The sequence below is a fragment of the Syngnathus typhle genome, linkage group LG5, assembly GCF_033458585.1.
Source record: "Syngnathus typhle isolate RoL2023-S1 ecotype Sweden linkage group LG5, RoL_Styp_1.0, whole genome shotgun sequence".
NCBI lineage: Eukaryota > Metazoa > Chordata > Actinopteri > Syngnathiformes > Syngnathidae > Syngnathus > Syngnathus typhle.
In genome coordinates this window covers 10,339,128-10,366,769 of record NC_083742.1, presented here as the reverse complement: position 1 = coordinate 10,366,769, position 27,642 = coordinate 10,339,128, and the positions used below count along the sequence as shown (strand labels likewise).

Below are 27,642 nucleotides of genomic sequence, written 5' to 3'. Positions count from 1 at the left end.
CCAACTGACTTAATGTATAGTAATAAAATATTATCGTGGCGATGGAAAAGAAAACTGCCAATGCATCGTAATGTTTCAAAGTCAAAGTCTGCTTTATTGTCAAGACACACAAAGAGATCTAAATTACATTTCCCATGTTTTACTCATTTGATTTAAGTTCTACATTTCTGTATTTTTCATGATTATTCTTTCTTTTTTCCCCTCTCAGAACTCGCTCTCCACCCCGCAGCCCAGACAGTGTCTTGAAGCTGAAACTGTGTCCACCTATTCCCTTCTTCCCCACTTCCTCCTCACATTATGATCGCTCCTCGTTCGATAAAGGCAGTCGAGGAGAATACCAAGACCAGCGCAAGCAACTTTTGGCCAACTCATCTCCACCACCGCATTACACACTCTTTGAGAGCCACCTGGGGTCCCAGGCTCCTTCCCCAACATCTTTGGAGTCAATTCACAGAGGCCCAGATGGACGTTTCATAATCCAGCCTCTGATAGAGAGTTCCAGTCCCACCAATAAGAAAAATCTCAAGGATATCTTGCAAAGCAATGGCGGCGCAAGTGGCTCAGGAAGCAACCGGACATCGTTTCGAGACTCCCCAAAATCAAGCATCCTGAGTTCCGACAAGGGTTCGCCACCTACTGTGGATGTCCTGGAGATCAGTAGGTCTCCCTCCTCCCCTGGAAGAGTACGGGCCATTGCTCGGAACTTCTCCCGTCATGGCTGTTTTTACTCTGATGATGAACATGGTTCCGAGAACCTCCTGGAAAGAGCAAGTTTCTATTCAGACAACAGTGAGAAAAAAACAAGTGACTCAATGAAAAGGCATCGCAAGCCAGCCCGTACTGAAGACCTTTTCCCCATTTTATCAAGAAGAACCTATATTTTGGATAGCGAGGCAGACTGTCCACTGACCCCAGGCTATCGACAAATGGCCAGTCACCTTACCGATGACAGCACACTTATCACACAACTTGACAGTGAACTGGAGAGCGATAACATCCAAAAGTGCATCCAACTGGCCAAGGAGAGGGAGGAAATGGAGCGTGAGCTCCAACGCTACACCAGCAATCACAGAAACCAAGATGATGGGAAAGAGAGCCCAAAATGTAGCGTATCCCAGTCAGATGAAGAACCTGTCTGGAAACTACAAGATGTTACGCTTCGTCAAAAACACAAGCCCTCAGGACACACAAGTCGGGTCGCAGACTATCGAAGGGCGTGTTACTTTGGGAGCACCAGTAGTCCCACGGACCGAGTTCCTACATCTCACATTGAGTGGAACATTAGCCCTGTTACCGCCGTAACGAACCTTGTTCCGGCAAAGAGCCACTGGGCGACCCCATCGGCAGTATTACAGCAGCTACAGCATGCTCATTTGTGTGCAGAACCTACAGAGTCCCTTCATTCTCCGGTGACTCAGAACACTTCCCTTCCTGTGCCTTCCACAGAGGTGACCATTGAAAACGCCACAGTTCGATGCTTAGCCACGTCGCCCAGAGCCAAGTCGCTGAGCCCTCACAGAGATTTAGATCTGAGTAGTAAGTCCATGACAGAAGGCCTCCAGGAAACTAGTGTCAGCGGTGCCACTTCCCGCTCTAGGAATTCATATGCTTATGGAACTCGGAATTGGAATCCAGCTTCTCTGAGTCCTTTAGTCTACAGTAAGCGGTCTGCGAGTCCAGCTTTTACTGTTTCATCATCATATGGAGCCGCAAAAGATCCCGGTCCCTCAAGTAGCCCTACCTCAACTTATGAGCATCAGGTTAAAGCAAATGGTAAAGGCGATAAACACAAAGGCTGCAATGTCCGTCACAGTTTGGGATCAGAACCAGAAGGTGTCCGAGCACGCTCCAGAAGGAGTGAAAAATGTTTGTTCTCTGATAGTCCCAGCCCGATGTCTACGTTGACTCTCGTAGAAGAAGCTGAAAGCGATCGATCCCAATTTTCTGTCCCAGGCATGTCGGGGTCATTCAAGACCAAGCCAGCTGCATCCCCTCCTAAAATGTCGTCACTGCAGACGAGTGCAATTCTGGAATATCTGAGCCTCCCAGGTTTTATAGAGATGAGTGTAGATGAACCCGTGGAACAGGCTGAAGCTACAAATACTGCTGGACAATGTTTGGACCAGAAATCTGTACAAACCACAGTGGCTAAGCCTGATGTTGTCCCTAAAAACTGGGAAGTTCATGTCCAAGAAATTGATTCAAATAAAATGAAGGGTTGCTTTGAACAATCACTTTTGCCAGAAAAACGAAGGTCTAGGGCTCAGGTTGAAGCAAGGGAGAATCTACATCGGGTAAGGTTTCCAGATGACATAATACCACGGTCACCTGCTCCAGAAAAAACTAGCAAACAACTATACAATGAAAAAACACAGATTCGAGCTGAGACCAAACCCAGTGAGTCAAGACTGGGTTCCAGACCAGCTCATACTTTGCTCAGTGCCGCAAAAGGCATGGTGGACATCGTGTCAAAACATTCTCCGAGTTTTGTGGACAGTACTGAGTCTTTATCTGAGCAACCCCAGAGACAAGGTTCTCCGGGAAATAGGACCAATAACATTGCACTACGAATAAATCAAGCCCCGGTGCCATTTTTGAAGAAATCCTTGAGCGTGGGCCCTTGTAGAACACTCTCCAGTATGGGACCCCCCCAACCTTTCCTTAAGAAGTCTATCAGTTTTGGCTCCCCGAGGTGGGAGCACTTTGAGACCCCAAGGCCATACATCTCTGAGAAATGTTACTGGGATGAATTCCCAAATCCAGACGTCAGAGTCAAGTCTTACAGTTTAGGTCGTACTCCATCTTCCTTTCTCAGGCCAGGTCCTTCGTGGAGAGAGTACATCCCTCTCAGGCGTCCCACCATGGGAAGCTTGGAGAGGCCCCGATGTGCGCCAAGATCAAGTCCCTCTTACTTTACCCCAAACATGTACCCACCCAGAGAAAGCCCAGTCCCCCCAATGTCGGAGCACTGCGATCCACGACGGCAAGCGACAGTTTTTCCTGATTCCTCAAGATGGTCCCCGTCTTATCCAGATCGGCTGAGAACTGCTCAGTACAAGTATTTCCCCATGCCCGCCAGCGTCCCAGTTCCCACTCACCACCCCTGGCCAGTACCCAGACCAGAGAGCATGAGTCAGATGGACCCCAGAATGGGCCCCCCAAGGTCCTACCTGCCCAGAGGCATCAGCTGGCCCTCCCCCTACTCCATGCCTTTCCCTCAGAGGGAGGCTGACAGTTACCGACTTGTAGACAGAACAATAAGGCGGGCGGGCGAGACAGAGCCCCGAGAGGTCAGAGAAGGAGGAAGGGCCAGTTATGCCAGTCAGAGCAGTGGGAGGGGGAGCGCCGGTCTCTTCCGCCAGTCAATGTCCATCACTCCCACACTGCTCAGCTCCCCCGAAACCACAGAGGAGAGTGAGCGGCACAGAGCTGAGCTGGATCCACCTGAGAGGAGATCGAAAAGGTGAAACATTACCTCGCCAGGAAATAGACAACAAAGAGGACTTTTCTCATGGTGGAGGGATTGAGTGTCGTTGCCAAAATAACGCTATTTATTTTTGGTCTCACTTCCTGTGTATCATCCTGACTTTTTGCTTTTGTGTATTCCAGTAGAAGGAACACGTCAGTAGATGAAAGTTATGAGTGGGATTCTGCTGACGCATGTGTGGACTCTGAAGTCCTGGAGGCCTTAAGGTTTGATCAGTCACAAGCAAATTTCCAGACAAGCAGAGGGAGGCTTGTGTGCGATCAACCTGCTGGCCTCCAGGACCAAAGACACAAAGGTGATGTCACTTTCTTGATGTGTGATTTTGTTGTTGCATGTCGCACTGCGGCTGACGTTGAACGTGATGGTGCTGCATGTGCTTGCTCCCTAAGTGTTGTGATGATTGTGAGCTTTTTCCCATGACATCCATCCATGCATTTCCTGTCCCCCCATGCCCTCCCTCAGGCACGTCTCCCCCAGCCTGCCCAACTGTTTCCGACACACCTTGCAGCCAGTACCACCAATCCCTTAGCGAGGCGCGTTTCAACGCTCTCCGGCAGGAGTACCAAGAGTACAGGCGGGCTCAGGAGTCCATCTGTCCCCACGAGCCCTACCCCGCCCCTGGACATGATTCGGACTCTGACGCCAACTCAGCACTGCTCTAGAAGCAGAACTCGGTCCGTCACTCTCTGGCTGCCTTCTCTTCCTTGATTTCCCTTCATTGCTCGCCTACCTGCCTGCCTCTTGCCTATCACTCACACCTTTTTATGTTTATGTGCTACTGTTCAGTCAACATATCATTTGGTTCAGAGCTATACTTCAATGCCGCGATGCTTTTTGTTTCCACAGGTGCTGGTGAAAAAGAAAGCAAGAAGCAGACAACAGCTTCGTGAACAGTCTTGCTTGATATGTGGAATGGCTCTTTGATAAAAGCTTCAATGGTCTGCTCAAGCAAATTGAAAGAGTCCAAGACTGTACCGTAAAGTGGTTTGCTCACATTTGTCATTAAATGGCATTGTTTCCTTTTGGTTCCTGTTGAGAAGGAATGATTTTGTTTTCTGCAACTGTGTTGTGTTTTTGTTGACAATCAGACACAGACACACCTTTGAAACAAAACTAGAAGCGAACCGCTTTGAGAAGGCGAGTAAGACCCAACAGAAAGTGAACGTGGACAAGAATAAAAATGAAGAATAAGGATAAATTGTCCCTTTCTCTCTCGTGGTACCAACACTGCCCGCTTAGTATATTTTCACCACACGCTTTGCTATTTCATCCACGGGAACATATGGAATTATAAATATGGTCTTGTATTGTTATAAGTATTGTTGTAAAACAATATTTGTTTAATATTTGTTGTATAGTGGATTTGTACGACTAGGCGGCAAGTGGCTGTATGTATGCTTGCTTAAAAGACGGAAATTGATTTTTCGCCTGTATGAAAGCATTTTGATTGCACACTGCGTGACTGCGAGAGGACTTTCTCCGCATCTCGCAGTGTGTGGCGGCCATGACCACCAGCTCACAACACTATGTGAAGTCATTATTTCAGGTTAAGTCTTTTTTTTTTTTTTTTTTTTTTTTTTATAAAGCTTATGACAATTATTTTGTTACAAAATTGAAATGTTCTCTGTCCTTTTCCCTATTACTGACATTCTTGTTCTCAAATCTAATATAATTAATCTTCTTATCCTTTAGTACAAGTACCTCAGGGCAGTTTGTGATGTTAATTATACTTGTCAGTGAAGATTTGTTTTTTTCATTTGCTTCTGCTTCTCCTATTTCCCTCAAATAATTTTTTATCTTTCAGCATGTTTATCTGTTGAGATGTACAAATATTTACTTGCATTGATGTAAATATTTAACTGAATTAGTATTTCAGGTAATGTTATATTGCCTTTTTCTGCTTTGAGCTTTGTGCTCATGTTTTGTGAAGTGAGTTTTATTATGCAAACATGTTTACAGTTCACTGATGTGAAGAAAGCACTGTGAATGATTCAGTCTTTTATATAGTCTGTGCCCATGTTTTTTAAACTGAGAAATGTCAGTGGCTTGTTCACATGACAACCTGTGACATTGTAATGTACTTTGCAAACTGTTTCTACTAAATTAACCCCAAATAAGAAGCTACAGCTGCAGTGATGATTTTGGAGGTTTTGTACAAACTGAAAATTTTTATATATTGTTTTGTTGTTTTTATATGTTTGTATTGAATAAATTGCTTTATTCGGGAAAACAAAGTTTGTCATAATGATGAGTCTTCAATTCAGAGCACATGTATGATTTTGGAATGTGTGAGGAAGCTGAATTATCTGCAGAGTCCAAAACAGCACGGGAAGGCCTGAACTGATTTTCGAAACCAGAACCTCCCGACTGTGAGGCGAGCACATACTCACAAGCTCTTGAGATTATTTCATTTTCTTATCAAAGTCTTAAGCAAAGTGCAGTGATTTCCAACTGTGATAGGTTTGAATTAAGGCAGTGCTTCTCAATTATTTTCTGTTACGCCCCCCCCCCCTAGCAAGAAGAAAACTATTCGCGCCCCCCCTCCCCACCGTGACTATCCTAACTTGTCTTGTAAGTCGTAAAATGTTGCACTGTCGCAAACGTGACAGAAGTAACAATGAGAGCGCCACTGCCCCCTGCTGTAGTAAACGCGCAATTACACTTTATTCTAGTACTGCCAAAAAAAAAGCCTGTTCCCCAGGGTCACACGCGCCCCCCCCAGGAATAGCACCACGCCCCCCAAGGGGGGCGCGCCCCACTATTTGAGAAGCACTGGCCTAGGTGACTGATTCACAATTTGGTTTTGTCTGATATCAGAGATTAAATAAAGAAAACCAACTGGCTGATTGATTTGTTTTGAGAGGAAAAAAAAACAGCAAAAGCATTTCACTAGCTGACCAGGAGATGGCGACAGCGTGGCATCTGAAGACCATGGATTGTTTGTTCTGCTATAGCCTAGGTGACTGATTCACAATTTGGTTTTGTCTGATAATAGATATTAAATAAAGAAAACCAACTGGCTAATTGATTTGTTTTAATTGAGAGAAAAAAAAAAACATCAGCAAAAGCATTTCACTAACTGACCAGGAGATGGCGACAGCGCGGCATCTGAAGACCATGGATCGTTCTGCTATGCCGGTTTAAAAAAAAAAAAAAAAAAAACGTAATTAGCTAGGGGTCAAAGGTCAAAGTTTACGGTTCAAAGTTCACCCAGGGGTCAAAGGTCGGTTCAAAGTTCACGGGGTCATGTGCACATTTTCGATTTTTAACTAGAGTTGAAAGTTTAGGGTTCAAAGGTCACCCAGGGGTCACCCAGGGGTCACCACGGGGTCACCGCGGGGTCACCGCGGGGTCACCGCGGGTTCAAAGTTCAGGGTTCACTTTTTTTTTTTTTTTTTTTTTTTTTTTTTAGGTTAACCTTTATTTAACCCAGTGCTTCTCAATTATTTTCTGTTACGCCCCCCCCTAGCAAGAAGAAAACTATTCGCGCCCCCCCTCCCCACCGTGACTATCCTAACTTGTCTTGTAAGTCGTAAAATGTTGCACTGTCGCAAACGTGACAGAAGTAACAATGAGAGCGCCACTGCCCCCTGCTGTAGTAAACGCGCAATTACACTTTATTCTAGTACTGCCAAAAAAAAAGCCTGTTCCCCAGGGTCACACGCGCCCCCCCAGGAATAGCACCACGCCCCCCAAGGGGGGCGCGCCCCACTATTTGAGAAGCACTGAATTAAGGTGAAATAAATCAGTGGAGACAAATGTTACATATGCTGAGCAGTGACGCTTAGACTGAGACAACATATCCCCTGATAAAATGTTGCATATTTTTGCTGGCTTTTATTTATTTATTGTATTTGTACAGGAACACCTGTAAACAGTGGTGACAAAAGTACTCGTGCTCCGTATGTTTTTATTGATTTGTGTCACTTACCACGGCAACGTTGGCGTTCCCCCAATGGCCTTGGTTACCGTGATGGACAAAAGCGGCGGGCTGTTGACCGAGAACAGCCAATGTTTGTTTGCACAAAATGGCCCGGCTCGCTAGCATGATTTAGCCTTGATCCAAGATAGAACCACTGAATTCCACAGAGTCTGAAAGACCTTTCGATGTTGGGAAGATTGCATTACCTGTCTCAGGCCGTGTATATACGTATGCCCGGAGTCCAGAGTGTGACGTCAGCAAGTAAGCTGCATTTTCTGAGAAGATTGATGACCGTTTCACCTTGCCCTGCCCGGTTTGCCTCCTCCCTTGTTTGTTTGTCTGTCTGTCTCATCAAATTAAATCAACTGGACTTTTTGAGCTTCTGGTGCCACGTGAAATATCATAGAAGCATTGACATGAGATCATTTCAAAAGCAAATTCCAGGAAGTCTTCAAGTCTGCAAATGGTACTACACTGATTGGTCACTGTAAGTTGTTCAATTTTTTCGCAATACATTAGATTTCATGCCGCATAGCGAAGCTGTATGTCCCTTTAAGATGATTAAGTTGTAGGCTAAGGCTCTTACTAGCAGTAACACCATTTACAAAGTTGAATCGTCAACGTCTAGGCTGGCCAACACAGAAATATCTCAGTGAGTCGGGGACGTCAAACTCATTGAATTACAGCTTCAGAATGTACAGTTCCTGTATGTCAGTACATCGTGACAGACTAGTATAGACAATGTACGCTATTTCACACGAAAAAATTACATTGATCATTTTGCACATTTTAAAGTATGCACTATAATCTTATGCGTGTACATGACATTTGGAGCCCATGGCGATGAGCAAACTTGGGGTTTCCTGCCAGCATGTTTGTGGTTCTTTATCCACAGGAAGTAAAAAACATTCTCTCAGCTCTTTTGGGTTGAGAACAGGCCAGTAGCTACTCTATTCGACAATATCAGTAGGCCTAGTATTTTGTTTTGCAAGTTAGGAATGACATGGAGGACAAACATAGTAACTTAATTTTACAATTTTTAGTCAATTTCTTTGAAAGAAAATGCATTTAGTTTGGGTTTGCTGTTCTGTAGTTATGTGCCGTCCTTGAAGTTCTTTTTTTTTCAAAGGTCATCCCACTGTTGAAAAAAATTAAATGAATGAATAAATGAATAGAATCTTATCCAGGATCAAATAGTTCTGGACGTATGTAGTATGTACTGCGTAAGGTCACACTTATGGTGGTAGTCTCACTTTTGTAGTTGTAAACACAAAAGACAAGCAGTACTGTTGTATTCTTACTACTTATTTTTAAATTTAATTTATAAACAATATTTACAAGTCAACATATAATCCAAAATTCAGGAATAAAAATCATGAACTGTGCGAAACAAGAAAGCACACAACCAACTTGGATAATCACACTACCGTAATCACAATTTGAATCCTTTTCGCATCGGTGTCATGAAAAGGTTGTAATATTAGCACACCAAAATTCTCACATAAACACTACTGGTTCATACAGTACAAATCAAGTTGTATTTAAACAAATTATATACAAAGGACATGGCAACACCAACTAATGCAGTGAGGTTTCGGTTGAACGTTAATCTTTTATAGCGAAATGGTTTCCTTAATTTCCAACTGTGGCTGAGATTATCCCTCCTTCCCTTCTAACAACAAACATTCTTTCTTGTGTCATCTCATGCAGAGAATGTGACCATGTAAGACTAAACCAGCGACAAGATACACATCTAACTAATCAATAAATAAAGGGCTGTTTGTTTCTTTATAGAAAAGAAATGTCCAAAAATGCCTCAAGTGTTTTCCTGTACTTTTGATATATCAGTAACCAAAGCACATATATTTTGCTAAAACAAGCAAAAAATAATGCTCAAAGCGCCACCCTGAACCCACTAAGAGCCAATCAACTAGTGGTCAAAAGACAGCTTTGAGTGTAATAATTAGCACTGATCAGGCTACTTGATCAATGACTTCATCAGCCATGTTGACTTGGCATTCTGCTTTAGATGAAGAAGCAAGTCCTACAAGCCATTTACATGCAAATCAACATACCGTTTTTCCCATGTATAATGCGCAAAATTTAACTAATTTATTGTCCGAAAATCTGGGGTGCGCATTTTACATGTGTACAATTTCTTTTTTTTTTTTTCTTCAAGAAAATCATGGTACAACAATTTTTGAAGAAAATCTTGTCACGGATGGAGTGTGGAAAGGAGCGGGGCGACCAAGTGCAGCTTGGAACAGGGTTTACTGGAGGAACTCAAAACACAGACTTGGTAAACTAATTGTGATAAATAACTGGAACATCACTCAAATATTGGTGATCCCGTTGAGAGTCTCACATATTTCTTCGCTATCGAGTTTGCTACTGCATGCGCAGTGATACTGACCGGCAGAATAACATCCGGTTGTTCCCAAAGAAGATCTTTTTTCTGAAATAATTTTACATTTATGGACTTAAGTAACCCGGCCGGGTCATACCAAAGACTATAGAAATTAGGTTAGATCACCAAATGATTCCCGAGCGCGGCGCCGCTGCTGCTCACTGCTCCCCTCTCCCCCAAGGGATGGATCAAAATCACACGGGGATGGGTCAAATGCAGAGGACAAATTTCACCACACCCAGATGCGTGTGTGACGATCATTGGGACTTGGAAAAAAAAAAAGAAACAAAATCAAAATTTGGGTGCGTATTATACATAGGGACAGGCTTTTTTTCCAGCATCGACATGCCATTTTTAGGGTGCGTATTATACATGGGGGCGCATTATACATGGAAAAAAACGGTATTAGAAAGCAAGACTCATTTCTTGGCGCTCATACACTCAAGCGCTTGTCAGTCGTTGAGTGCGTGCAATTGCACGCACCGCATTTAACTATTAAGAGTATTTGCAAATATTGCCATCTGTCTGCGAGCATGTTGATTCAACGAGCGAAGGACGGGGTGGCCTGTCAGGGCGTGTACGCGGGCGGAGGCTGAAACTGGTTGCTGATGTCGTACTCAATGGGGAATGTTTCACTGCTGTCCTCCATCTCGGACAGCAGTTCCAAAGCCTGCTCCTCCTCCTCAGTGGGGTAGTGGCGCAGGAGGTTGGCGGCCGTGGCGAGGATGGAGGCCCCGCCGGCCCCCGCCACCAGGTAGAAGCTGATGGCAAATGTGACGTATACAAGGGAGCCGTGGTTTTTTTTGTGCTGTTGCTGCAGTGACAAGATGAGCTCTGAAGCCCAGTAGCAGAACCCTATGACAGTGGCACACTGCAGCACTATGAGGAAAGAACACAGGAAAATGAGACAAATCTTTTCTAGGAAGTTATGTTGCACGATGAGTCTAAACAGCATGGAAACTATACTTGGTTATCAATAATTTTGAAATTAAATCTGGCAGGACTATTAAGATGATCACTGTTGATATTTTAATTTTGGGCCATGGTATTTTTTATAGGTATAGATACTTTAAGCAGGTATTGTATCAAAGTCTGAATTTTGGTCCCAGGAAGTGGATATTGTGAGGAAGGCTGACCTGTAAGGATATGTGCAAAGGCATATCTCCGTGTGATCTTAAGGGCAGGGTACTTAGGTCCAAACACATCTAAGAGGAATGCAGTCAGGCTGCAAAAGATGCCCAGGAAACAGAATGCTGCGATCACTCGAAGCAACAATATGGTCTGCGGGTTTATGCAGTAATCTGAAAAACCAAAACAGAACAACTCTTCATTTCACAATGCTCACTGTCTCCGAGCAAGTGCAGAGGTCGAGTCCTCGTCCTCACCGTCCAGGAGTTTGGGGTCAATGTAGCCCAGGACATCTGCCACCCCAAGCTCTTGTCTGGGGCATATACCTCCATGAATACGGAGCCAGGCAGGTTCTGCCAGAGATGTGCACAGAGCGGTTATGGAAAGGGCTCCGGGCAGAGCCGAGACCAGACTCCGCTCAGGTGTCTTGGGCAAAGTGCTTCCCCCTCTCCTTCTCCGGCCTCCGGGAACGGCCGAACCCGGCGGGGCATACATGCTCGTCCGGTCCTTAGATGTTGGTTGGTTTTCCCCTCGTCTTAATGACTCCGCTCCTAAGAGCACCCTTGGCAACACCGAACGCGTATCGGATAAACAGCAAAAAAAGGTTTTGTCCACAGCGGTCCCAAACCGCCCCTAAATATTTCGGTTTATCGGGGGAATAAATTGCCGACAAACGATGAACAGATGGCCTTCGGGCCTGTTAGCTCTGTTATTAGCGTCTACAGCTAGCTCAAAGATAACGTCAAATAGCGACGAATATTTGACCAAATAAGAAGGAAATACACAAAAAGAAACTGACCATAGATTTTTCAGTTAAGCCAAATAACTGTCCTGGCTGAAATGATAACGATTGCGATTAAAAAAATAAACCAAAGGACAAACAAAACAAAAGGAAACCTACTAGGGTTCCTGTAGATTTATTGACTTCCTTGTTTCACGACATTCTCCTTCACCGCCGCTTCAACAGGATTTCAGACACATAGCATTCAGTGCTGACCTCTATAGGTGAATAGTAAAATGACAAGTGTAACTTTACGTTTGATTCCTCATATAAATTAACCAATCAACGTTTCATTTAGCTTTCAACATGATTCGCCACACTGTGTGCAATTTGATAGATAAAATATTTTTCAAAAATAAATACCGGAACTTCTTTTCCCACAATTCCTTGCGTTAAACAAGATAACAAACATGGCGTCGCTTCCGTAGTAGCAGTGCAGTCAAACTTTATCACTTTGTTCGGCGGGATAAATCCGAGATTGTCATATATTTTCCGCTTTACTAACATTCGGTTCATGAAACTTGACCAACAACATATGTGACAGGCTCATGAAAAAGTGGTGGCGTGGTGTCTTTTCATTTTGAAGTCACGCGTGGGTTAGCTGTCAAACTAGACGACGCTTTAGCCATGAAGGACAATTTGATTCTGGTTCAGAGACTGAACGCGCACCCAGACTCTCGGTGCTGGTTCGTTAGCTGGAGTCCAAACGGGACTCTCTTGGCCTCGTGTGGGGGCGACAAGGCCATCCGGATCTGGGGACGAGAGGGTGAGTTGCCTCACTCCTCAGCTTCTCATCTTTAAGCTAACGGCGGATGCACTTTTCATTCCATCTATGCTCATTTTCTCAGGTAGCTTCACACATCCTAGTCCACTCCTATATTCAAACACATACTATCTGCATACATGGTCCATGGTAACCAACTAATACAATCCAAAATTACAATCAGTAGGGGGGAACAAAGATTAAATTCCACAGATACAACTGTAAAACGTTTAAACTTAAACATATAAAGGTTCATATTATATTCTGCCTGCCATTTTTATTTTATTTTTATATTTGTGCACGTTATTTGACATATTATTGTTGTACTTGAAGGTGAGTCGTGGGTCTGCAAGGGCGTGCTGGAGGACCGCCACGAGCGCACCGTGAGGAAGGTGGCTTGGTCTCCCTGTGGGAATTATCTGGCCTCTGCTAGCTTTGATGCCACCACGTCCATCTGGAAGAAGAAAAATGATGAATTTGAGGTTTGTTTTAGCCTTGAAATAAAAGCTACGAATGTATCTATTTCATAGAACCTGTTGGAAATGTTTGTCCTCTGAAGAAATGACCAAGGCTTTTCTCTTGTACTTTTAGAACTTGGTTGTGTTGGATGGGCATGAGAATGAGGTGAAATGTGTTGCTTGGGCCCCTTCAGGGAACCTGCTGGCAACATGCAGCCGGGACAAAAGTGTTTGGGTTTGGGAAGGTGTGTGTCAAATGCCATGTTTAAGTTAAAGGGCGTTTGCTGTACAAGACAATTGACAACTTGCTATTTCTTTCCCCTCACAGTGGATGACGATGACGAATACGAATGTAGTACAGTACTGAACTCCCATACACAAGATGTTAAACATGTTGCATGGCATCCGACGCAGGAAGTGAGTAGAAGCACTTGACCTATTTCTTCTTCCGTGCTCCTTACAGATGTTTATTTTCAAATGTCCATGTAGCTTCTGGCGTCAGCGAGCTACGACAACAACATCTGTATTTACAAGGAAGTGGACGACGACTGGGAGTGTCAGGCCACGCTGCAGGGCCACACGTCCACCGTATGGAGTCTATCATTCAGCGCCACTGGAGAGATGCTGGCGTCATGTAGCGATGATCGTACTGTCAAGATTTGGAAAGAATATCCTGCTGAAAGTGGTCAAGGTGAGTTGACTGGGAAAATGAATTTGTATTCTCGTAGTGTTAACGACCTCAACCTTTTGGTGCTGTGATCAGGTAACATGTCCTGGAAATGTGTATGCACGCTCTCTGGCTACCATGGACGCACAGTCTTTGACGTTGACTGGTAAGATTGACACGAGGTTGAATAGTCATTTCATTATGATTACACATCACCTCATGTTCCCCTCAGGTGTCGTCTGACAGGCGCCCTGGCAACTGCTAGCGGTGATGACGCGGTGCGAGTATTCAAGGAGGAGCCGTCGCCTGACCCTGACCAGCCGCTATTCTCGCTGGCCGCACACATGCCCAAAGCTCACAGCCAGGATGTCAACAGTGTGGCATGGAACCCAAAAGAAGCAGGACTGCTGGTTTCTTGTAGCGACAGCGGTGACATTGCCATCTGGAGGTTCCAAGATTAGGACTAAGTGTGGTCAACATTAACCTCTTTGTTGATCGTCACAATTCCAACTGTGAGCTCCAATCTCTCATTAGTCATCTTCAATGTACTTATGGTCTAACAAAATGGGGCCCATCTGACAACTTTTTAGAAAAGGTTCCAAATGTTTATATATGTGCTCATGGCAACACAACTACAACGCTTCTTTTTATTGCAATACAAATCTTATTAAAAACAAATGGACTGGTCAAAATTCACTTGTGTTTTATCCCTGACTGTACCACCTTTGTATCTTATTGTGACAAGACAAACTTGAATGTCATGGAGCAACAACAAAAAGTGCCTACATGGAATATGAGATCTAAATGATTCTGTGTATTACCAAACTAAAATTTTCTTTCTGGATCACTGTACATCATAAAGCTGACCTGACCACAAACACAATGCATGTAAATAAAAAGGTCTGAAAACAATTACCAGTACTTGAGTTTAGAGTAAAATAAATCCTACGACATTATGTACAGAAAACATCGGATCGCTTGCGCAGTTTCTCAGATCAGTCCGAGTCACTGTCTGCGTCGCTGTCGGCCTCTTTCACATCCGTGCTGAACTTGTACTCCTGGTCACAACCCATGTAGGCGTCGCTCATAAAGTACAACGTGTAGTTGTGAACGCCCATGGCTGGTGCAACAAAGTCCAGTTTGACCTGTCAGAAAGGATGAAAGGTGGTTGAACAAAAACTGAACCACAGGCTTCACAAAGACGGACGGTGTGGTGAACTGACCTTTGCTTTCTGTTGAAGAGTCAGTCGCTTGATAGAGATGAGGCTGTTGGACTTGGGGTCTCCAATCACGACCCACCAGCCCTCTTCGCGATTCTGGGGAATTGTATTTATTGTTAGATTACAAGTAAATTGTTGTCAACATTAGGTGAACTACCTCAATGATCACATTTAGTACAAAGCAGCACAAATAAAATTATGCCTTTACAATGCTAAGGCTCACATTTGACCAACAGTGTCAGAAAGTTTCACAATGATGATGATAGACCGTAGTTCAGACTGCTGTAAAAGATATTCAGTTTTGCGTGCCTCACTACCTTCCTGACAAAATCAAACTTCTAACTTACCTGAGGGAACATGGGTGCAATGACTGGCCCGGTGACCTCCTCTTCTCGCTCCAGCTGAACCTGAACCAGAACTGGATTGCCACTAAGAAAAAAAGGGGACAAATATGCCTTCAATTAAAGCACTGGTATAATACTGAGACATTAATTTGTCATCAATCCAATATAACATCAAAATCCTTGACGAGGATGAAGCTCAATATGCAAATTAAGACACAAACCTCTTGATGTTGTCCTTATCGGCCACCTCGTAGGACAGCTCAATGTTAGGATAGCGGTTACAGAAGCGAGCCACGTCGGCAATCTGAGCATCAGAGAGCTGCAGCAAAGCACTTCTGTCTTCATCCTCCATCTCCATGATGTCGAAGATGCTCTCCACGCCCTATTTCATTCACGACTTCTTCGTTACTCCAAAGCTCCCAGTACTTGGAATAATCTTGAGATATAACGAGAAGGCCTTTACCTTGTCCACGCAGCGCTTGATGTGCTCTGAGGTGAAGAACGGCAGCTGTTTGAGGTAGGAATCCTTGGACCACATGGCCTGAGTGACCATCTGGGCCAACTCCATAGCCGCCAGGGCAGGACTCAGCCAGCCGTTACTGGACAGCACATCCACGCAGGCCTGGATCAAACGCACCGCCTAACAAGCACAACACCGCAAGGGACGTTACTCAAGCCACCACCCCTGGTAGGCGATAAACGAACAACTGCTCCTAAATTGCGCACTTTGCTCAGGATCTCTTCTGTGTCCGACTGCAGCTCGGCGCTCAGCTGCATCCTGGAGAGGTGTGCCTGGAGCAGGAGGTTGGTCTTCACGTGGGGGTCGTTGAACTTGGGGTTATTTAGTTTGTGGGGCACCTTCTGCGCCAGCTGCAATTGACAAAACCAGATGCTTGGAATTTGTGATACTAAACAGCCTACTTGGCAGATTTGAGCAAGATGCATTTACCTGTCGGAGAAGCATATCCTCGTGATGCCTGATGGGAATGCTTTTATACTCTGCAGCGTTGGAAATGATCTCGATCAACCCGCGGATCTTTGTCTTGGCGTTGAGGGACATACTGAATAGCTCTGGACAACACAACAAAAACACTCCAGTTGGAATTGAACAAAACACGCGTTGCGGTGAGCCAAACAGCTTGAAGAAAGTGTGTGTGTGTGTGTGTGTGTGTGTGTGTGTCTGGGAGTAAAAATGATATGGTCCCTCCAGATCACAGATTTGTGAATAGGTCCGGAACGTACATCGCCCTCCGCGCTAAACAGGGTTCACTTGATTCCAATACAATGGTACAAACCGATGGTGGTGTAGTTGATGTAGTAGTAGGCGGCAATCATGCCCAAGTTCAGCGGCGCCACATCCATCTCATCTTCGATGCTGATGCACTTGGACTGTTCCAGGTCATGGAGAGTGTGCTCCACCAGCTCCGACAAGTGATCAGACAGGTGGCGATGGGACATGCCTGCCAAAAAGTCAGCACAGTCAGTGGGCTCCAGTCTGGCTTCACTCACCGGCTTGGTTCCTCACCTTGCAGGTTGTAGTAGTTGGGGTTTTGAGTCATACGACGGTACAGGAATGTCCAAGTCAGGTAGTCCACAGCGTCCTGCTTGTTCTCCACTGTTTTGGTGACAATCTCGGCATTGAAGTGGTCATGGAGACAGTGGTCCAAGTGGGACTCCACAGGCAGAGGCTCATACAGGAACTTCTTGAAGAAGTCCTGATGAAAGGGGGGGGGGGGGGGGGGGGGGGCAACACGCTTTAATTGTTGTCGGCACAATTCAGCGTCATCTTGAAAATGAAAAGCGCATACCTTCTTGGAGCCCTGACACATTATCACACAGCGTCCCTCGTCATCAAGAATAGGTCTGTTGGCTTTGCCTACCATCTGGAGGACGTCGTATATGGGATAGTCCACATAGCTGCAAGAGTGGTGGACGGCATAACATAAACACTCATGTAAGAAGAAATACAACTGACTTTAGCATCGAACAGCTTGAATTATGTCTTTGCCCCCTGGTGGTTGGCTGTTTGTTTGATTAGATATGCAGCGGAGCCAGAATCTTGATTGTAAATATTGCAGACAACAAGGTATTTTAATCACAGCAGTCAAATTTGTGATCAGCATTAAAAAGAAATTTAATTGTGCAGGCCTAAAAATGGCTAGTATTGGAATTTACTCATTTTCAGCTTATGCTTTGCTTGCGGACAGGAGAGAGGGACCGTCATATTTTATTGTCAAAAAGCACATATGGTTGCAGATTTGATATATTTTTGTAATGTTCAAAACCTATTCCGATTTAACCTTTTAAGAGTGTATCTGTAATTTCTCTTGCTTATGTCTATGTCAGCAAGACCCCAAAATGTACAAAGCATTTCATCTTTACTTACGCATGTATGATACCATTGTAGTACTGCGTGTCCATGACAATCACAAGATGGGCAGAGATGTTGACACCCCAGCAGAGGGAGCGAGATGCCACCACCACCTGAACAGCTCCTGGAAAACAAGATCAGACGATAAACTCTGAAACCTTCACACTCAAATGCAGCGGAGTGAAAGCGCAGAGCATCAGTGGTCATACCCGAGTTGAAGAGCTGCTCCACTATTTTTCGTTCGGTTACAGACAGGCCCTCATGGAGGTAGCCCACACCATTGGCCAGAGTCTCCTTCAGGGTTGCGTCATTTACCTTATCCAGGAAAGGCACAAGATCTTTCTCAGTGCAATGGAGGAACCTAAAAGATGACAAACATTAAGAGTCACAGTATACTGTGTAAGTGTACTTTCCACTATGAAGCAACTTGGTATCAACCGGAGGGGAGACTGACCTCTGAGGAACCACATCAGCTGCACAGAAAGTAAGGATGTCGATGGCCGTGAGGCGAGTATGCCTACGGGACGGCACAAACACCACCGCTGGTTTGGAGGGCGAGTGCTTCATGATGGCGTGATATACCGGCTTGGCCATGGAGAGCAGGCGAGTCTGAGTGTGACTCACGTTGAAGCCCTAAAACAGCGTAAACACGACTTCAGAGTGGCACATTGAACTTGTTCCTTAACGCCTGACACTTAAGCAGAGTCTGGACAAACGGCTGAGACTTTTCCAAACCTGGATGTGCAGCTCCAGAGGCACAGGCCTGACGTTGGGGTGGAAGTTGAATGTGGCCGTGGTGCTGCAACCCAGCCAGTGAGCCACGTCTTTGGCGTTGGACAGAGATGAGCTGAGGGCCACGATGCGTATGGGCCGCTCAATCTGAGAGGAGATGTACCTCATCCTTGAGCAGATGACTTCCAGGACAGGCTGGTAAAAAAAAAAAAAAAAAAAAAGTCTTACAATCATGATGAACGTCCGAATTAAAATAGAGCAGTTTAGCCTACGACTTAATTCTTACCCCATTTTCTCCTCCAATGAGGTGTGTCTCATCCACAATAAAAAGACTGACATTTTGGACATTCTTCCTCTGCTTCCAGCGGCGAGACAGGATGTCCCATTTATCAGGGGTGCTGACAATGATGTCTCCTTTACCCAACAGTTTCAGATCTGTGCTTGTTTCTCCTGTCAGCAACACCACCTTCTTGTTCAGGAAATCCTGGAACTTTTGGTGCCAGTCGACAAACACCTGACCAGGGAAAGAGGATTTGAAACTCTTTGGCCTTCATTAGTGTGGTGCAATACGTCCTTAAAATAAAAGCAGGTTTTCTTATCCTCATAAACAGGGTATATAGAAAAAATCTCAAGTGAAATTGAATAGACAACCAAAGCCTACAACTATGGCCTTACATTTGAAATTCGGCACATTACTTATGCTGCTTGGGACGGGTTGACGCGCAATGCAAAAACACCTCTCCGCGGACTAACTTTTGCCTCGCTACGCCTCGTGTCAGCCAATCAGTTTCGGGAATGTGTCACGTGACATTCTGCGCAATGTAACGGCAGGCCAAAAACAAAACAATAACCATCGCTGACGTCCGTGTGCACAAGTGTACACATCCGGCAGACGTAAACAATTGTCTGGAAATTGTGTGACAATTTATTATTTATTTTACATTATTCTTCAAGAAATATTAAGTTAAATCAAAATTGACTTCCCAGTCCTACCTGTTCTGCTAGTGCTTCCATGGGGGTGATGTAGACACAGCGACCTTCTGCGTTGTGAAGAAGCATCCTCAGAATAGCAAATTCAGCACAGATTGTCTTTCCGCTCCCAGTGGGGGCTCCCACGAACACATTGTCATCACTGTTGTATATTGCGTTGAACACTGGAGGGACACATCATTAAATTGTATTCAAACCACAAAATGTTCACTTTGGTTCAATGGGGTATACAAAACATTCCCGTTTATTGCACCTTGTGTTTGAATTGGGTTGAAGAAGGGAAACTTGTTCTGGTAGAGGGCCTCAAAGGCAGAGTTCCTGAGAGCTGTGACAGGAAGGGGCTGCAGGTCAAGCAACTCTGTGGGTGGGGGGTACTTCTCAGGCAGGATCAGGTGACGGAATGACACGGGAAGCTGTGTCTCACAAGCTGAAAACATAGCAATTTAAGTTACTTGAAATGTGTACTAAGTCGACACAGAGGAGCCTGGATAAAAGCTGCGCTCACTTACAGAGCCATCGGTCAGAAACCACACGAATGAAGTACTGTGGGGGCAGAGGCTCAAATACGGGGACAAAGAAGGTCACAAGGTGCTCATCTTGGGCGTACTTGGCTTTGAGCAGAAAGTACTCATGGTGCAGGATGACCTCACTGTCAACATCCTCCACCAGGATCCAGAAAGCCTCTGATGAACCATGAATCTAAAACATGCCACATACGAACATATCAGCAACATGTACAAGGCTGCACACCATTTGCCGCCAATGGCAGTTAATTAGTGACCTTGTCATCCCACTGAAAGTCAGGAGTGACGGTGAGCTCCACTTTGAGGGTGGAGCGGGTGATGGGCTGCAGATGGACAGCTAGGTCCAGTTTTGGGAACTGGTGCACATATTTGTGGATGGTCTTGCCCATTTTGGGCATTCGAATCAGCTCCCCTGAAATCAATTTAAAAAAAAAACATGATTACTAAGGTTCTGACTGTAGATGGAATTTGAGACTGTAGAAGGAGGGAAACCCAAACCAACCAATCTCATTGTGGTTGAGGTCATAGAGACGTTCGAAGGGAAAGTTTTTCTTCTCAATCTTCTTGATCACTTCTTCTGGCAACTTCTTAAACTGTCTCAGTGGGGACATCGACTGCCACCTGAAAAAAAAAACCTACAAATTAGCATCTTGTCTTTGCTAATCCACCACAAAAATCTTTTGTATATTTTGATGATAGACTTACATTCTCTTATCAATCATTTTGCATAGATTCATGGTTTTGTCTGAGAGTTGAGCCCAGCCTCTGCTCAAAACAATCTCATAAATAGCTCGCATCAACCTTCCAGCACTCTGCAAGAGGAAAGGAATCGACTTAATTAGAAACCACATCGCTCGTATCGTGTCATAATTTGGATAAACATGATCAGGATACACTTAAGAGCACAATTAAAATATAAGTAATACAATATTTACCTGTGTCACATACACCATGTCTGCCATAAGGGCAAAGCCTTCCAATTTGAGCTGAGAGATGTATGCCTGAAGCAGCACGTTGATCTGTGAAGACAAAAACATTGTTAAAAAAATAAGTTAAATAAATAAAACTAACAAAAAAAAAAAAACTAACAAATTAACACATTAAATAAATAAAACATGTTTCAAGAAAGGCAGCGCTAGTTCGCACGTCCGCCTCAGTGCAGAGGTTGCGGGTTCGATTCTGGGTCTGGCCTTCCTATGGCGCGTCAGCTACCTTGGCACTGGGCTCCTCAATGCTTTCCTTCACTGGAATGGGAACTCTCTCCAGCAGCTTCTGGAGTTCCAACTTCTCCTCCTAAAAACAAACCCACAGTATATTGTATCATAAGCATCCATGCATTATTACGTGTTCTTGTGCTGTGATTCGGGAGTCCATCATACCTCTCTAACTGCAATGTTCTTGAACTCAGAAGAAAGTGAAAAGACACGGAAGAGCTCAATCTCACTGAGGGTTGGTTTGAGCAGCTGGTTATAGGTTTGAACTGAGTCATGTGTGATGTAGAAGTGACTGGCAATACGGCCCAGATCTGTCACCTTTAACAAGATCAAGAGACATATTAGAAACGGTCTCTTTGAAAAAAAAAAACAATGACAATTCACTTTGGCGCATACCTGGAAACTACCAGTCCTTTTGTCGTATTTAATGAGGGTGTTCTTGTCTAGTACATTGGCAGCTGTATGCACCAGGTCAGTACGGCGCCTCTCCAGCAGGGGATCAGTGGAGCGGTCATCATGGGAGACGCCATACAGTGTTGGGTTGCGAAGCATGCGCACGTACAGGTAGGTGTAACCCAGCCAGTTCACTGCATCCTAAAATGTAGCAGCCAAATGCTTAACACCTTCAGTGATTATTCTAATATTCTACTAATGTTGATGGTGCTTGACAGCAACTCACCTTCACATTCTGAACATTCCCCAGCACAATCTCTGCATTAAGCATGTCAGAAAGCTTGCCCACCATCTGACTCTCTATGGGAAGCTGCTGGTTGAGCAGGGACAGGTAATATTGAAGCTCTCCGTGGGACGTGATCAGGATTCCTTCTCCTTTAGTGTCATACTGAGGACGACCAGCTCTACCAAGCATCTAAAAATGGATTATAATCAATAATGTCATTTACCGGTCAGGGCAGCCTTTATTTCTTCGTATGCTCTCGACACTGACCTGCAAAATGTCCAAGGCACCGAGCTCAGTCCATCTGCCTTTCTCAGGGCTGTAGACCTGTGTACCTTTGATGATGACAGTGTGTGCTGGAAGGTTGACACCCCAAGCCAAAGTTGCCGTGGACACCAGAACTTGAATGTGACGATCAGCGAACAGATCTTCCACCAGCGTACGGTCCACTCTGGTCATTCCAGCGTGGTGTATCGCAAAGCCATAAGGTAACAAATCCTTCAGCTCAAGGTTCTATCAAAGGCAATTCAGGCAAAATGAGAATTCAAGTTCAAAAATAGTGGCTCATTTGATGTTACCTTGCATTGTTCTGCTTCAGTGCGCAACACTTCAGTGGAGGCTGAGCCCTCTCGAAGGAAAAGACCCAGCGTGTCCTTCTCCAAACACATGTCTCGAATAGCCCTGGCCGTTTTTCCAGTCTCTTTCCTGGAGTGAACAAATACGAGCACCTGGCAGAACCAAATATAAGTTAGAAGCCGCCTGAATGTGATTCGCTGTACAGTAAACCTGCGCAATCAAGGCTGAGCCATGCTGCAAATTGCACACACAAAAAAAAAAATGCAATTGACAACATCCCTGATGGTGTTTATACAATTATTGCCTTGATTGATAGTTGAATCCCCAATAATCAAACACTAGAATCTAAAAACAGATGAAAACAATGTTTTAGAAATTATATTTCACATTACCCTTAAAATAAGTGAAACCAGGTGAATTAATATTTGACTTCACAACTCAAACAATAACAAACCTTTTACTGCTTCAATACCCACTGAGTTGGGTAAACACACTTGGGGTAAATGTCTGTGACTTACGCTAACAAGCCAGGCTTAACTCTGCTCCTCTTCAACTTACAAAAATGTCAAACAGTGAAGACTTATTATATATTGCTTCCTTAACAACATTTACTCCATTCCTTTAAGCCAGGGATTTGGCAGCATGTTACAGAAAGGTGCAACAATACAACAACACTCCATACAACAGTATGCACTAAAGCCTTGACTAGATTAATTTGTGATTATTTCAGCATGAGGAAATAACAAAATGATCGGAGGCCAGAGTATTAACGCAAACCAGTAAAAGGCCTACCTGGTTCTTCCCAGCATGCTCCATTATCTTCTCATAGACAATTTCATTCATGATCTGGAAACGTTTAATAGCTTTCTTCTCTGTGATGCCAACATAAGTCTGCTCCAGGGGAACGGGTCGAAAACTGGTGAGAGAATGCCACACGCGTCATTATTTAGGCCACTTGATATATTTGATCAAACCAAAAAAAATAAAAAAGGCCCTAGCTAAACATTTAACATTTGCATGGCACACCTGTTGTCAAAGTAGAAGAGTCCCTTGGCAGGATCAACACGCAGGCAGGTTGCCACGTCCTCGTAGTTGGGGAGCGTGGCACTGAGACCCAGCAGACGCACGTCTTCTTGAGTCAGCTCCACGTTGCGGATGGTCCTCGCCACGAGAGCCTCCAACACGGGCCCACGGTCATCGTGTAGCAAGTGAATTTCATCCTGCACAAGCATTCGAATTTGTGACTTCAAACGCTTTCTACAACATGGAGTCTAAAAGAAACACACGGATGGCACTTACAATGATAATGAGGCGCACAAGCTGGGTGTAGGTACGCTCGCCACCTTTTCGAGTAATGATGTCCCATTTTTCAGGGGTGCAGACAATTATTTGAGTAGCATTGATCTCCTCCTTGCATAGTTGGTGGTCTCCTGTCAGCTCAGACACTGTGATTCCATAGCTTGCCAACCGCTGGAGAACAAAAGAGTAAATCAATCAGAGGGCAAATGCGCTGAAACACAGTGAGACATGAAATATATTGGAAGGCAGTGAGACTTACCTTGCTAAAGCTTCCCACCATTTCCTGTACTAGAGAGCGCATGGGTGCAATGTAGATTATTTTAAAGTCATCCACATTTATGGTTCCATCCATGTTTATGTGCTTTCCAATTTCTCTAAGCATTGCCATCAGAGCAACATTGGTTTTACCAGCACCCTGCACACACACGCACACACACGCACATGAATTTAGAGCGAAAGCAAATGTGAAAAGACTCTCTGGGGTGGAAAATCCAATGTGTTCCATCAGTGGTCAACCTACCGTTGGCGCACACAAAAGCAGGTTCTCATCAGTGTCCATGGCAGTTTTAAACAGCTTGCTCTGGATACGGTTTAGGGTTTTGAAACCTTCAAAGCCAGCCTGTGCATACTTGGGCAGCTTCTCAATAGAGACAAGCACCTAATGACACAATAATGGGAAATAATGGGAATAATAATGAAGAAAATAAGAACAAATATTCATCAACGTCGCAACAAAAGTTATCTGGACCCAACAAAAAAACAAAAACAAACCTCATCGTCAGCAAATGGCTTGGGTTTGAGTGCAGGCACATGTACTTCTTCATAACCTTTCCTTTGTTTGCGGAAAGAACCATCTGGAAGCTGGCAACGCTTGTTGGCCATGAAATGGCTTCCCTGGGTGAAGGTTAAGTCTTCAAGGTCCAACAGTTGTCGGGGGGCAACTGCCTGTAGGACAAAGACGGGATATTATAAACAATTTTCCAACTTGTTCATATTAGGGCTGGGCAACAGACAAAATTTCAACATGCTGTGTTGCATCTATATCAACCCCGTGACATATTTACCTCTCCATGGCCTGTGTCCATTGCTTCCATGTCATCCACACGTGACTTCCTTACCCTCTCCCTGCGGGATCGCTCCTCCTATAAACAAAAAAAAAAAGCCCAAGAAATAAGATGTAAATAATAATAATTGCACACTAATGAATGCATAGACATACACCTTACCCGAATTATATCCTCCTTCTCAGTCTCTTGCAGCTGGTACAGAATCTTTGACAGCTCCTGATCAGACTCCATCTTTCCAATGATCCGCTCCTTTTCTGCCTCACTTTGAGCACTTGCCAGCATTGTGCAATACTGAACTGTGGGTTGCGAAAAGAATGCAAACTAAATTTTGATTCACAGGACAATGTAAACATTTGACTGTCCACTATGCCACCGAATGTCTTCATAGATCTCCTCCTTGTTCCGTGCCAGAATAACTCTAATGCAACAAGCACTTACTCATGCGACGATGTTGCCGAAGGATTTTGATGAAGTCAAATGTGTTAAAGCCCAGAAGTAATACAAGCTGGTTTTCACACTCTCTATCATCGCTGGCAGTCTGGAGAAAAGAGACAATAACTCAGTCTATAAGAAAAAAACAACCACACAGTGAGATATCGTAAAGCACAAGATGGTTAACAGACCTTGAGGATTTCTAAGACCTCGTCAGCTTTCTTTTGAGAGACAATAGCGTCATCATAAAAGCGACTGAGCTGTCGTTGGAGCCAAAAGGCATCGATGTCCCGTGGGTGGAGGTCCTTCTTCTTGACAGTCATCACATCGCCTGTGGCACCAAGCTGAATGGGGCAGGGGAAAGTTATTAATACAGAATCAGGCTGACTTAACATCAACTCGTCAAGCAGATTCACTTACATTGGCTGAGAGAGCACAGCCCACATCAGCTTCCTCTCCTTCACTGTCTTCATCTGAGTGTTCATCGCGCACTTCTCCATACTTGTCTTCATCACCCTCCTGAAGAGTAATACAGTTAAAAATACATATATTTGGCTGCAAAATTAAGGATTCCTCAAACATTTACCCACAAAATAAACATACCTCCTCATCAGATCCAAATTGGACATTAACACCATATGTTTCATCAATGTTGTCATCTAGAAAAAAGTGGATTTGCGGGAAAAAAATACTTAGTTCACAAACATGATTCATTGGCAACTAGGTGAGCAGGTTTTTTCTTTTCAACATACCCATATTCTGTAAATCCTTGTCACCCCCATAGTCTGTAATTTTCTTGCCCAAATTGACCAACACGTGGTAGCGAGTGTCATCCGCAGGTCCAAGAAGCTGCTCAACCTCACGCCGCCTCTCCTTATCCCTCATTTTATCGTTCTTTAGTACTGCCAAAACTTCATCTGCTGCTCCACACAAAATATCGCGTGGCTATAGAGAGACAAGTCATGTCAAATTTACTTAGATAGTGGACATTTATTTGAACCAAATTTCAGATGTTAAAGAGTTTCATTTACAGACCTGATCTCCCAAAGCAGCATGGATGAAGCTGAGCAAAACTTCATAAGTCTCTCTTGTTTCTTTGGTTTTGGGTTTATAAACAATTCCCACCATTTCATCAATGCCCTCTGACAGAAGAGTAAAGCCTTTCATTTTGTTGATGTCATGTCTGTCCTCATCTCTTTTCCGCCTCCTGTTGATCAGAAAATTACAAAGATGACTTGAAAGTCCTGAAGAAATATCTTAAATGTAACTCACAGTAGATGTATTTGAAAATTTCCAAACCACACAGAGTTTTAAGAATAAAAAGATGTACTGTCAGACTTCTGTCATACATAAGATCAAGCGGTGAAAATTGTGCAATTGTTTATTGTGTCATAATGTATTGTCGGAGAATGTGAAAAATAAAATTCACTTTAAAACTTAAAAATATTTCCAACAAGTGTTGACACACAGCTAACTATCATAAAAATCAAGTAAATGCCTGTATTTATTAACAATGTAAATCCTTCCCATACATGCTATACAAACATCGAACAATATTAATTTAAATTCTTGAATAGATTTATCAGGACAGTACGAACTTGTCTCGTCTTTCTTCCAGTTTTTGAGGTTTGGTCCTCTGAGCTTTATCTCCCATCTTGGTTCCCTCCAGCTTCCCCACCAGGGACAGGACCTCTCCCGTAGGTTCATCTCTTCGTGTGCGGTCGATCAGTGACCGATCAGCTTGTAACACCAAGTTCGAGTTCTATGGTTCACAACAAACACAATGAATCGGGACGAAGTAGCCAGTGATGCTAAACGCTAATTGCTAAGCTAACACGAACCGGCAAAATTAAGGACTTTAGGTAAACACATTGTGCATCGTATTAAATAAACACGACAAACCAAATTAGGTTCAGTGCCAAGTATTCTGCAGGAAAATACTCACCGCCTTATATTCATACTGCAGGCTGCGAGCGGTCACATCCGCCATGGTGCTACTTTGTTAGCTTTCAGCGCACTTTTAAAAATAATGCAATACAGGCTCAAATCCACCACAAAATTCGTTGCACGTGCTTCTCGCAAGTATATGCAGGAATCATCGGCGTCGGATTTCGGCGTGTATCATGAAAATGTAGATTAAAATAATCCCGTTTCTGTCGAACTCACGTTCGGGATACGTTATGATTGCGCCGCTAACACGAGTGTACGACAAATTCCTTCCTCTCTCTTTTCCGTTTCCGGTGCAAGATGTCACACAAGCGAACGAAAGTAGCGCCCTCTAAGGGTTATAATAGCCACACAAGTAGCGCCCTCTAAAGGTTATAATGGTAATAGACGCGTGTGTATATCCATCCATCCACCCATCTCCTGTACCGCTTTGTCCCCACGGGGGTCGCGAGTGTGCTGGAGCCTATCCCCGCCGTCATCGGGCAGTCGGCGCGGGACACCCTGAACCGGTTGCCAGCCAATTGCAGGGCACACAGAGACGAACCATCCGCACTCAGCTTACCATGCATGTTTTTGGGGAAATGGGAGGAAACCGGAGTGCCTGTAAAACACCCACACAGGAACAGGGAGAACATGC

At 44.3% G+C, this 27,642-nt stretch overlaps 4 protein-coding genes across 7 annotated transcripts in view; 2 read left to right on the top strand and 2 right to left on the bottom strand.

The window, feature by feature from the left end:
* The window catches only part of igsf9b (immunoglobulin superfamily, member 9b), a 28,111-nt gene extending 22,403 nt beyond the window's left edge, over window positions 1–5,708 (top strand). For 2 of the 4 annotated variants that reach the window (XM_061278530.1, XM_061278534.1), the window contains 4 exons: window positions 209–3,463; window positions 3,610–3,782; window positions 3,950–4,161; window positions 4,334–5,708. In XM_061278530.1, the coding sequence (XP_061134514.1) occupies window positions 209–3,463; window positions 3,610–3,782; window positions 3,950–4,149 (3,628 nt within the window). In that variant the 3' untranslated portion in view covers window positions 4,150–4,161; window positions 4,334–5,708. The remainder of the gene's footprint in view (window positions 1–208; window positions 3,464–3,609; window positions 3,783–3,949; window positions 4,162–4,333) is intronic. The other 2 variants (XM_061278531.1, XM_061278533.1) reach the window with 2 other exon arrangements.
* A 2,990-nt stretch (window positions 5,709–8,698) lies between these two features.
* Window positions 8,699–11,909, bottom strand: tmem127 (transmembrane protein 127). The gene is made up of 3 exons (XM_061277867.1): window positions 11,202–11,909; window positions 10,953–11,117; window positions 8,699–10,695 (listed from the first exon to the last, which is right to left on the bottom strand). Exons 1-3 carry the CDS (start codon window positions 11,437–11,439, stop codon window positions 10,385–10,387), a joined length of 714 nt encoding a protein of 237 aa, XP_061133851.1. The 5' UTR covers window positions 11,440–11,909; the 3' UTR covers window positions 8,699–10,384.
* Window positions 11,910–12,104: 195 nt separating this feature from the next.
* Window positions 12,105–14,309, top strand: ciao1 (cytosolic iron-sulfur assembly component 1). Its single transcript, XM_061277866.1, has 7 exons — window positions 12,105–12,491; window positions 12,822–12,970; window positions 13,080–13,191; window positions 13,275–13,363; window positions 13,436–13,637; window positions 13,710–13,779; window positions 13,846–14,309. The coding sequence occupies exons 1-7, from the start codon at window positions 12,353–12,355 to the stop codon at window positions 14,072–14,074; spliced, it is 990 nt and encodes a 329-aa protein (XP_061133850.1). The 5' UTR covers window positions 12,105–12,352; the 3' UTR covers window positions 14,075–14,309.
* Window positions 14,247–27,284, bottom strand: snrnp200 (small nuclear ribonucleoprotein 200 (U5)). The gene is made up of 44 exons (XM_061277865.1): window positions 27,004–27,284; window positions 26,657–26,820; window positions 26,094–26,265; window positions 25,811–26,003; window positions 25,662–25,717; window positions 25,479–25,577; window positions 25,250–25,402; window positions 25,065–25,164; window positions 24,786–24,922; window positions 24,624–24,701; window positions 24,331–24,504; window positions 24,080–24,217; window positions 23,819–23,974; window positions 23,560–23,730; window positions 23,287–23,480; window positions 23,053–23,176; window positions 22,263–22,412; window positions 21,955–22,197; window positions 21,688–21,876; window positions 21,405–21,602; window positions 21,174–21,326; window positions 21,007–21,087; window positions 20,730–20,813; window positions 20,500–20,606; window positions 20,297–20,415; window positions 20,052–20,206; window positions 19,780–19,969; window positions 19,524–19,697; window positions 19,274–19,434; window positions 18,567–18,794; window positions 18,284–18,475; window positions 18,003–18,181; window positions 17,758–17,909; window positions 17,564–17,672; window positions 16,986–17,094; window positions 16,703–16,892; window positions 16,473–16,637; window positions 16,127–16,248; window positions 15,904–16,047; window positions 15,641–15,817; window positions 15,399–15,559; window positions 15,181–15,262; window positions 14,837–14,929; window positions 14,247–14,758 (listed from the first exon to the last, which is right to left on the bottom strand). Exons 1-44 carry the CDS (start codon window positions 27,046–27,048, stop codon window positions 14,609–14,611), a joined length of 6,411 nt encoding a protein of 2,136 aa, XP_061133849.1. The 5' UTR covers window positions 27,049–27,284; the 3' UTR covers window positions 14,247–14,608.
* Between the last annotated feature and the right edge of the window lie 358 nt (window positions 27,285–27,642).

Coding starts and splice junctions, on each gene's coding strand:
- tmem127 (XM_061277867.1), bottom strand. CDS start 11,439: ATGTATGCCCCGCCGGGTTCGGCCGTTCCCGGAGGCCGGAGAAGGAGA. Junction 11,118..11,201: donor TGACCCCAAACTCCTGGACG/GTGAGGACGAGG, acceptor TTGGTTTTTCAG/ATTACTGCATAAACCCGCAG. Junction 10,696..10,952: donor CTTTGCACATATCCTTACAG/GTCAGCCTTCCT, acceptor CTTTCCTCATAG/TGCTGCAGTGTGCCACTGTC.
- ciao1 (XM_061277866.1), top strand. CDS start 12,353: ATGAAGGACAATTTGATTCTGGTTCAGAGACTGAACGCGCACCCAGAC. Junction 12,492..12,821: donor CCGGATCTGGGGACGAGAGG/GTGAGTTGCCTC, acceptor TTGTACTTGAAG/GTGAGTCGTGGGTCTGCAAG. Junction 13,638..13,709: donor TCCTGCTGAAAGTGGTCAAG/GTGAGTTGACTG, acceptor TGCTGTGATCAG/GTAACATGTCCTGGAAATGT.
- snrnp200 (XM_061277865.1), bottom strand. CDS start 27,048: ATGGCGGATGTGACCGCTCGCAGCCTGCAGTATGAATATAAGGCG. Junction 25,718..25,810: donor CAAGGATTTACAGAATATGG/GTATGTTGAAAA, acceptor ACTTTTTTCTAG/ATGACAACATTGATGAAACA. Junction 14,759..14,836: donor CTCTTCAACAGAAAGCAAAG/GTCAGTTCACCA, acceptor CCTTTCTGACAG/GTCAAACTGGACTTTGTTGC.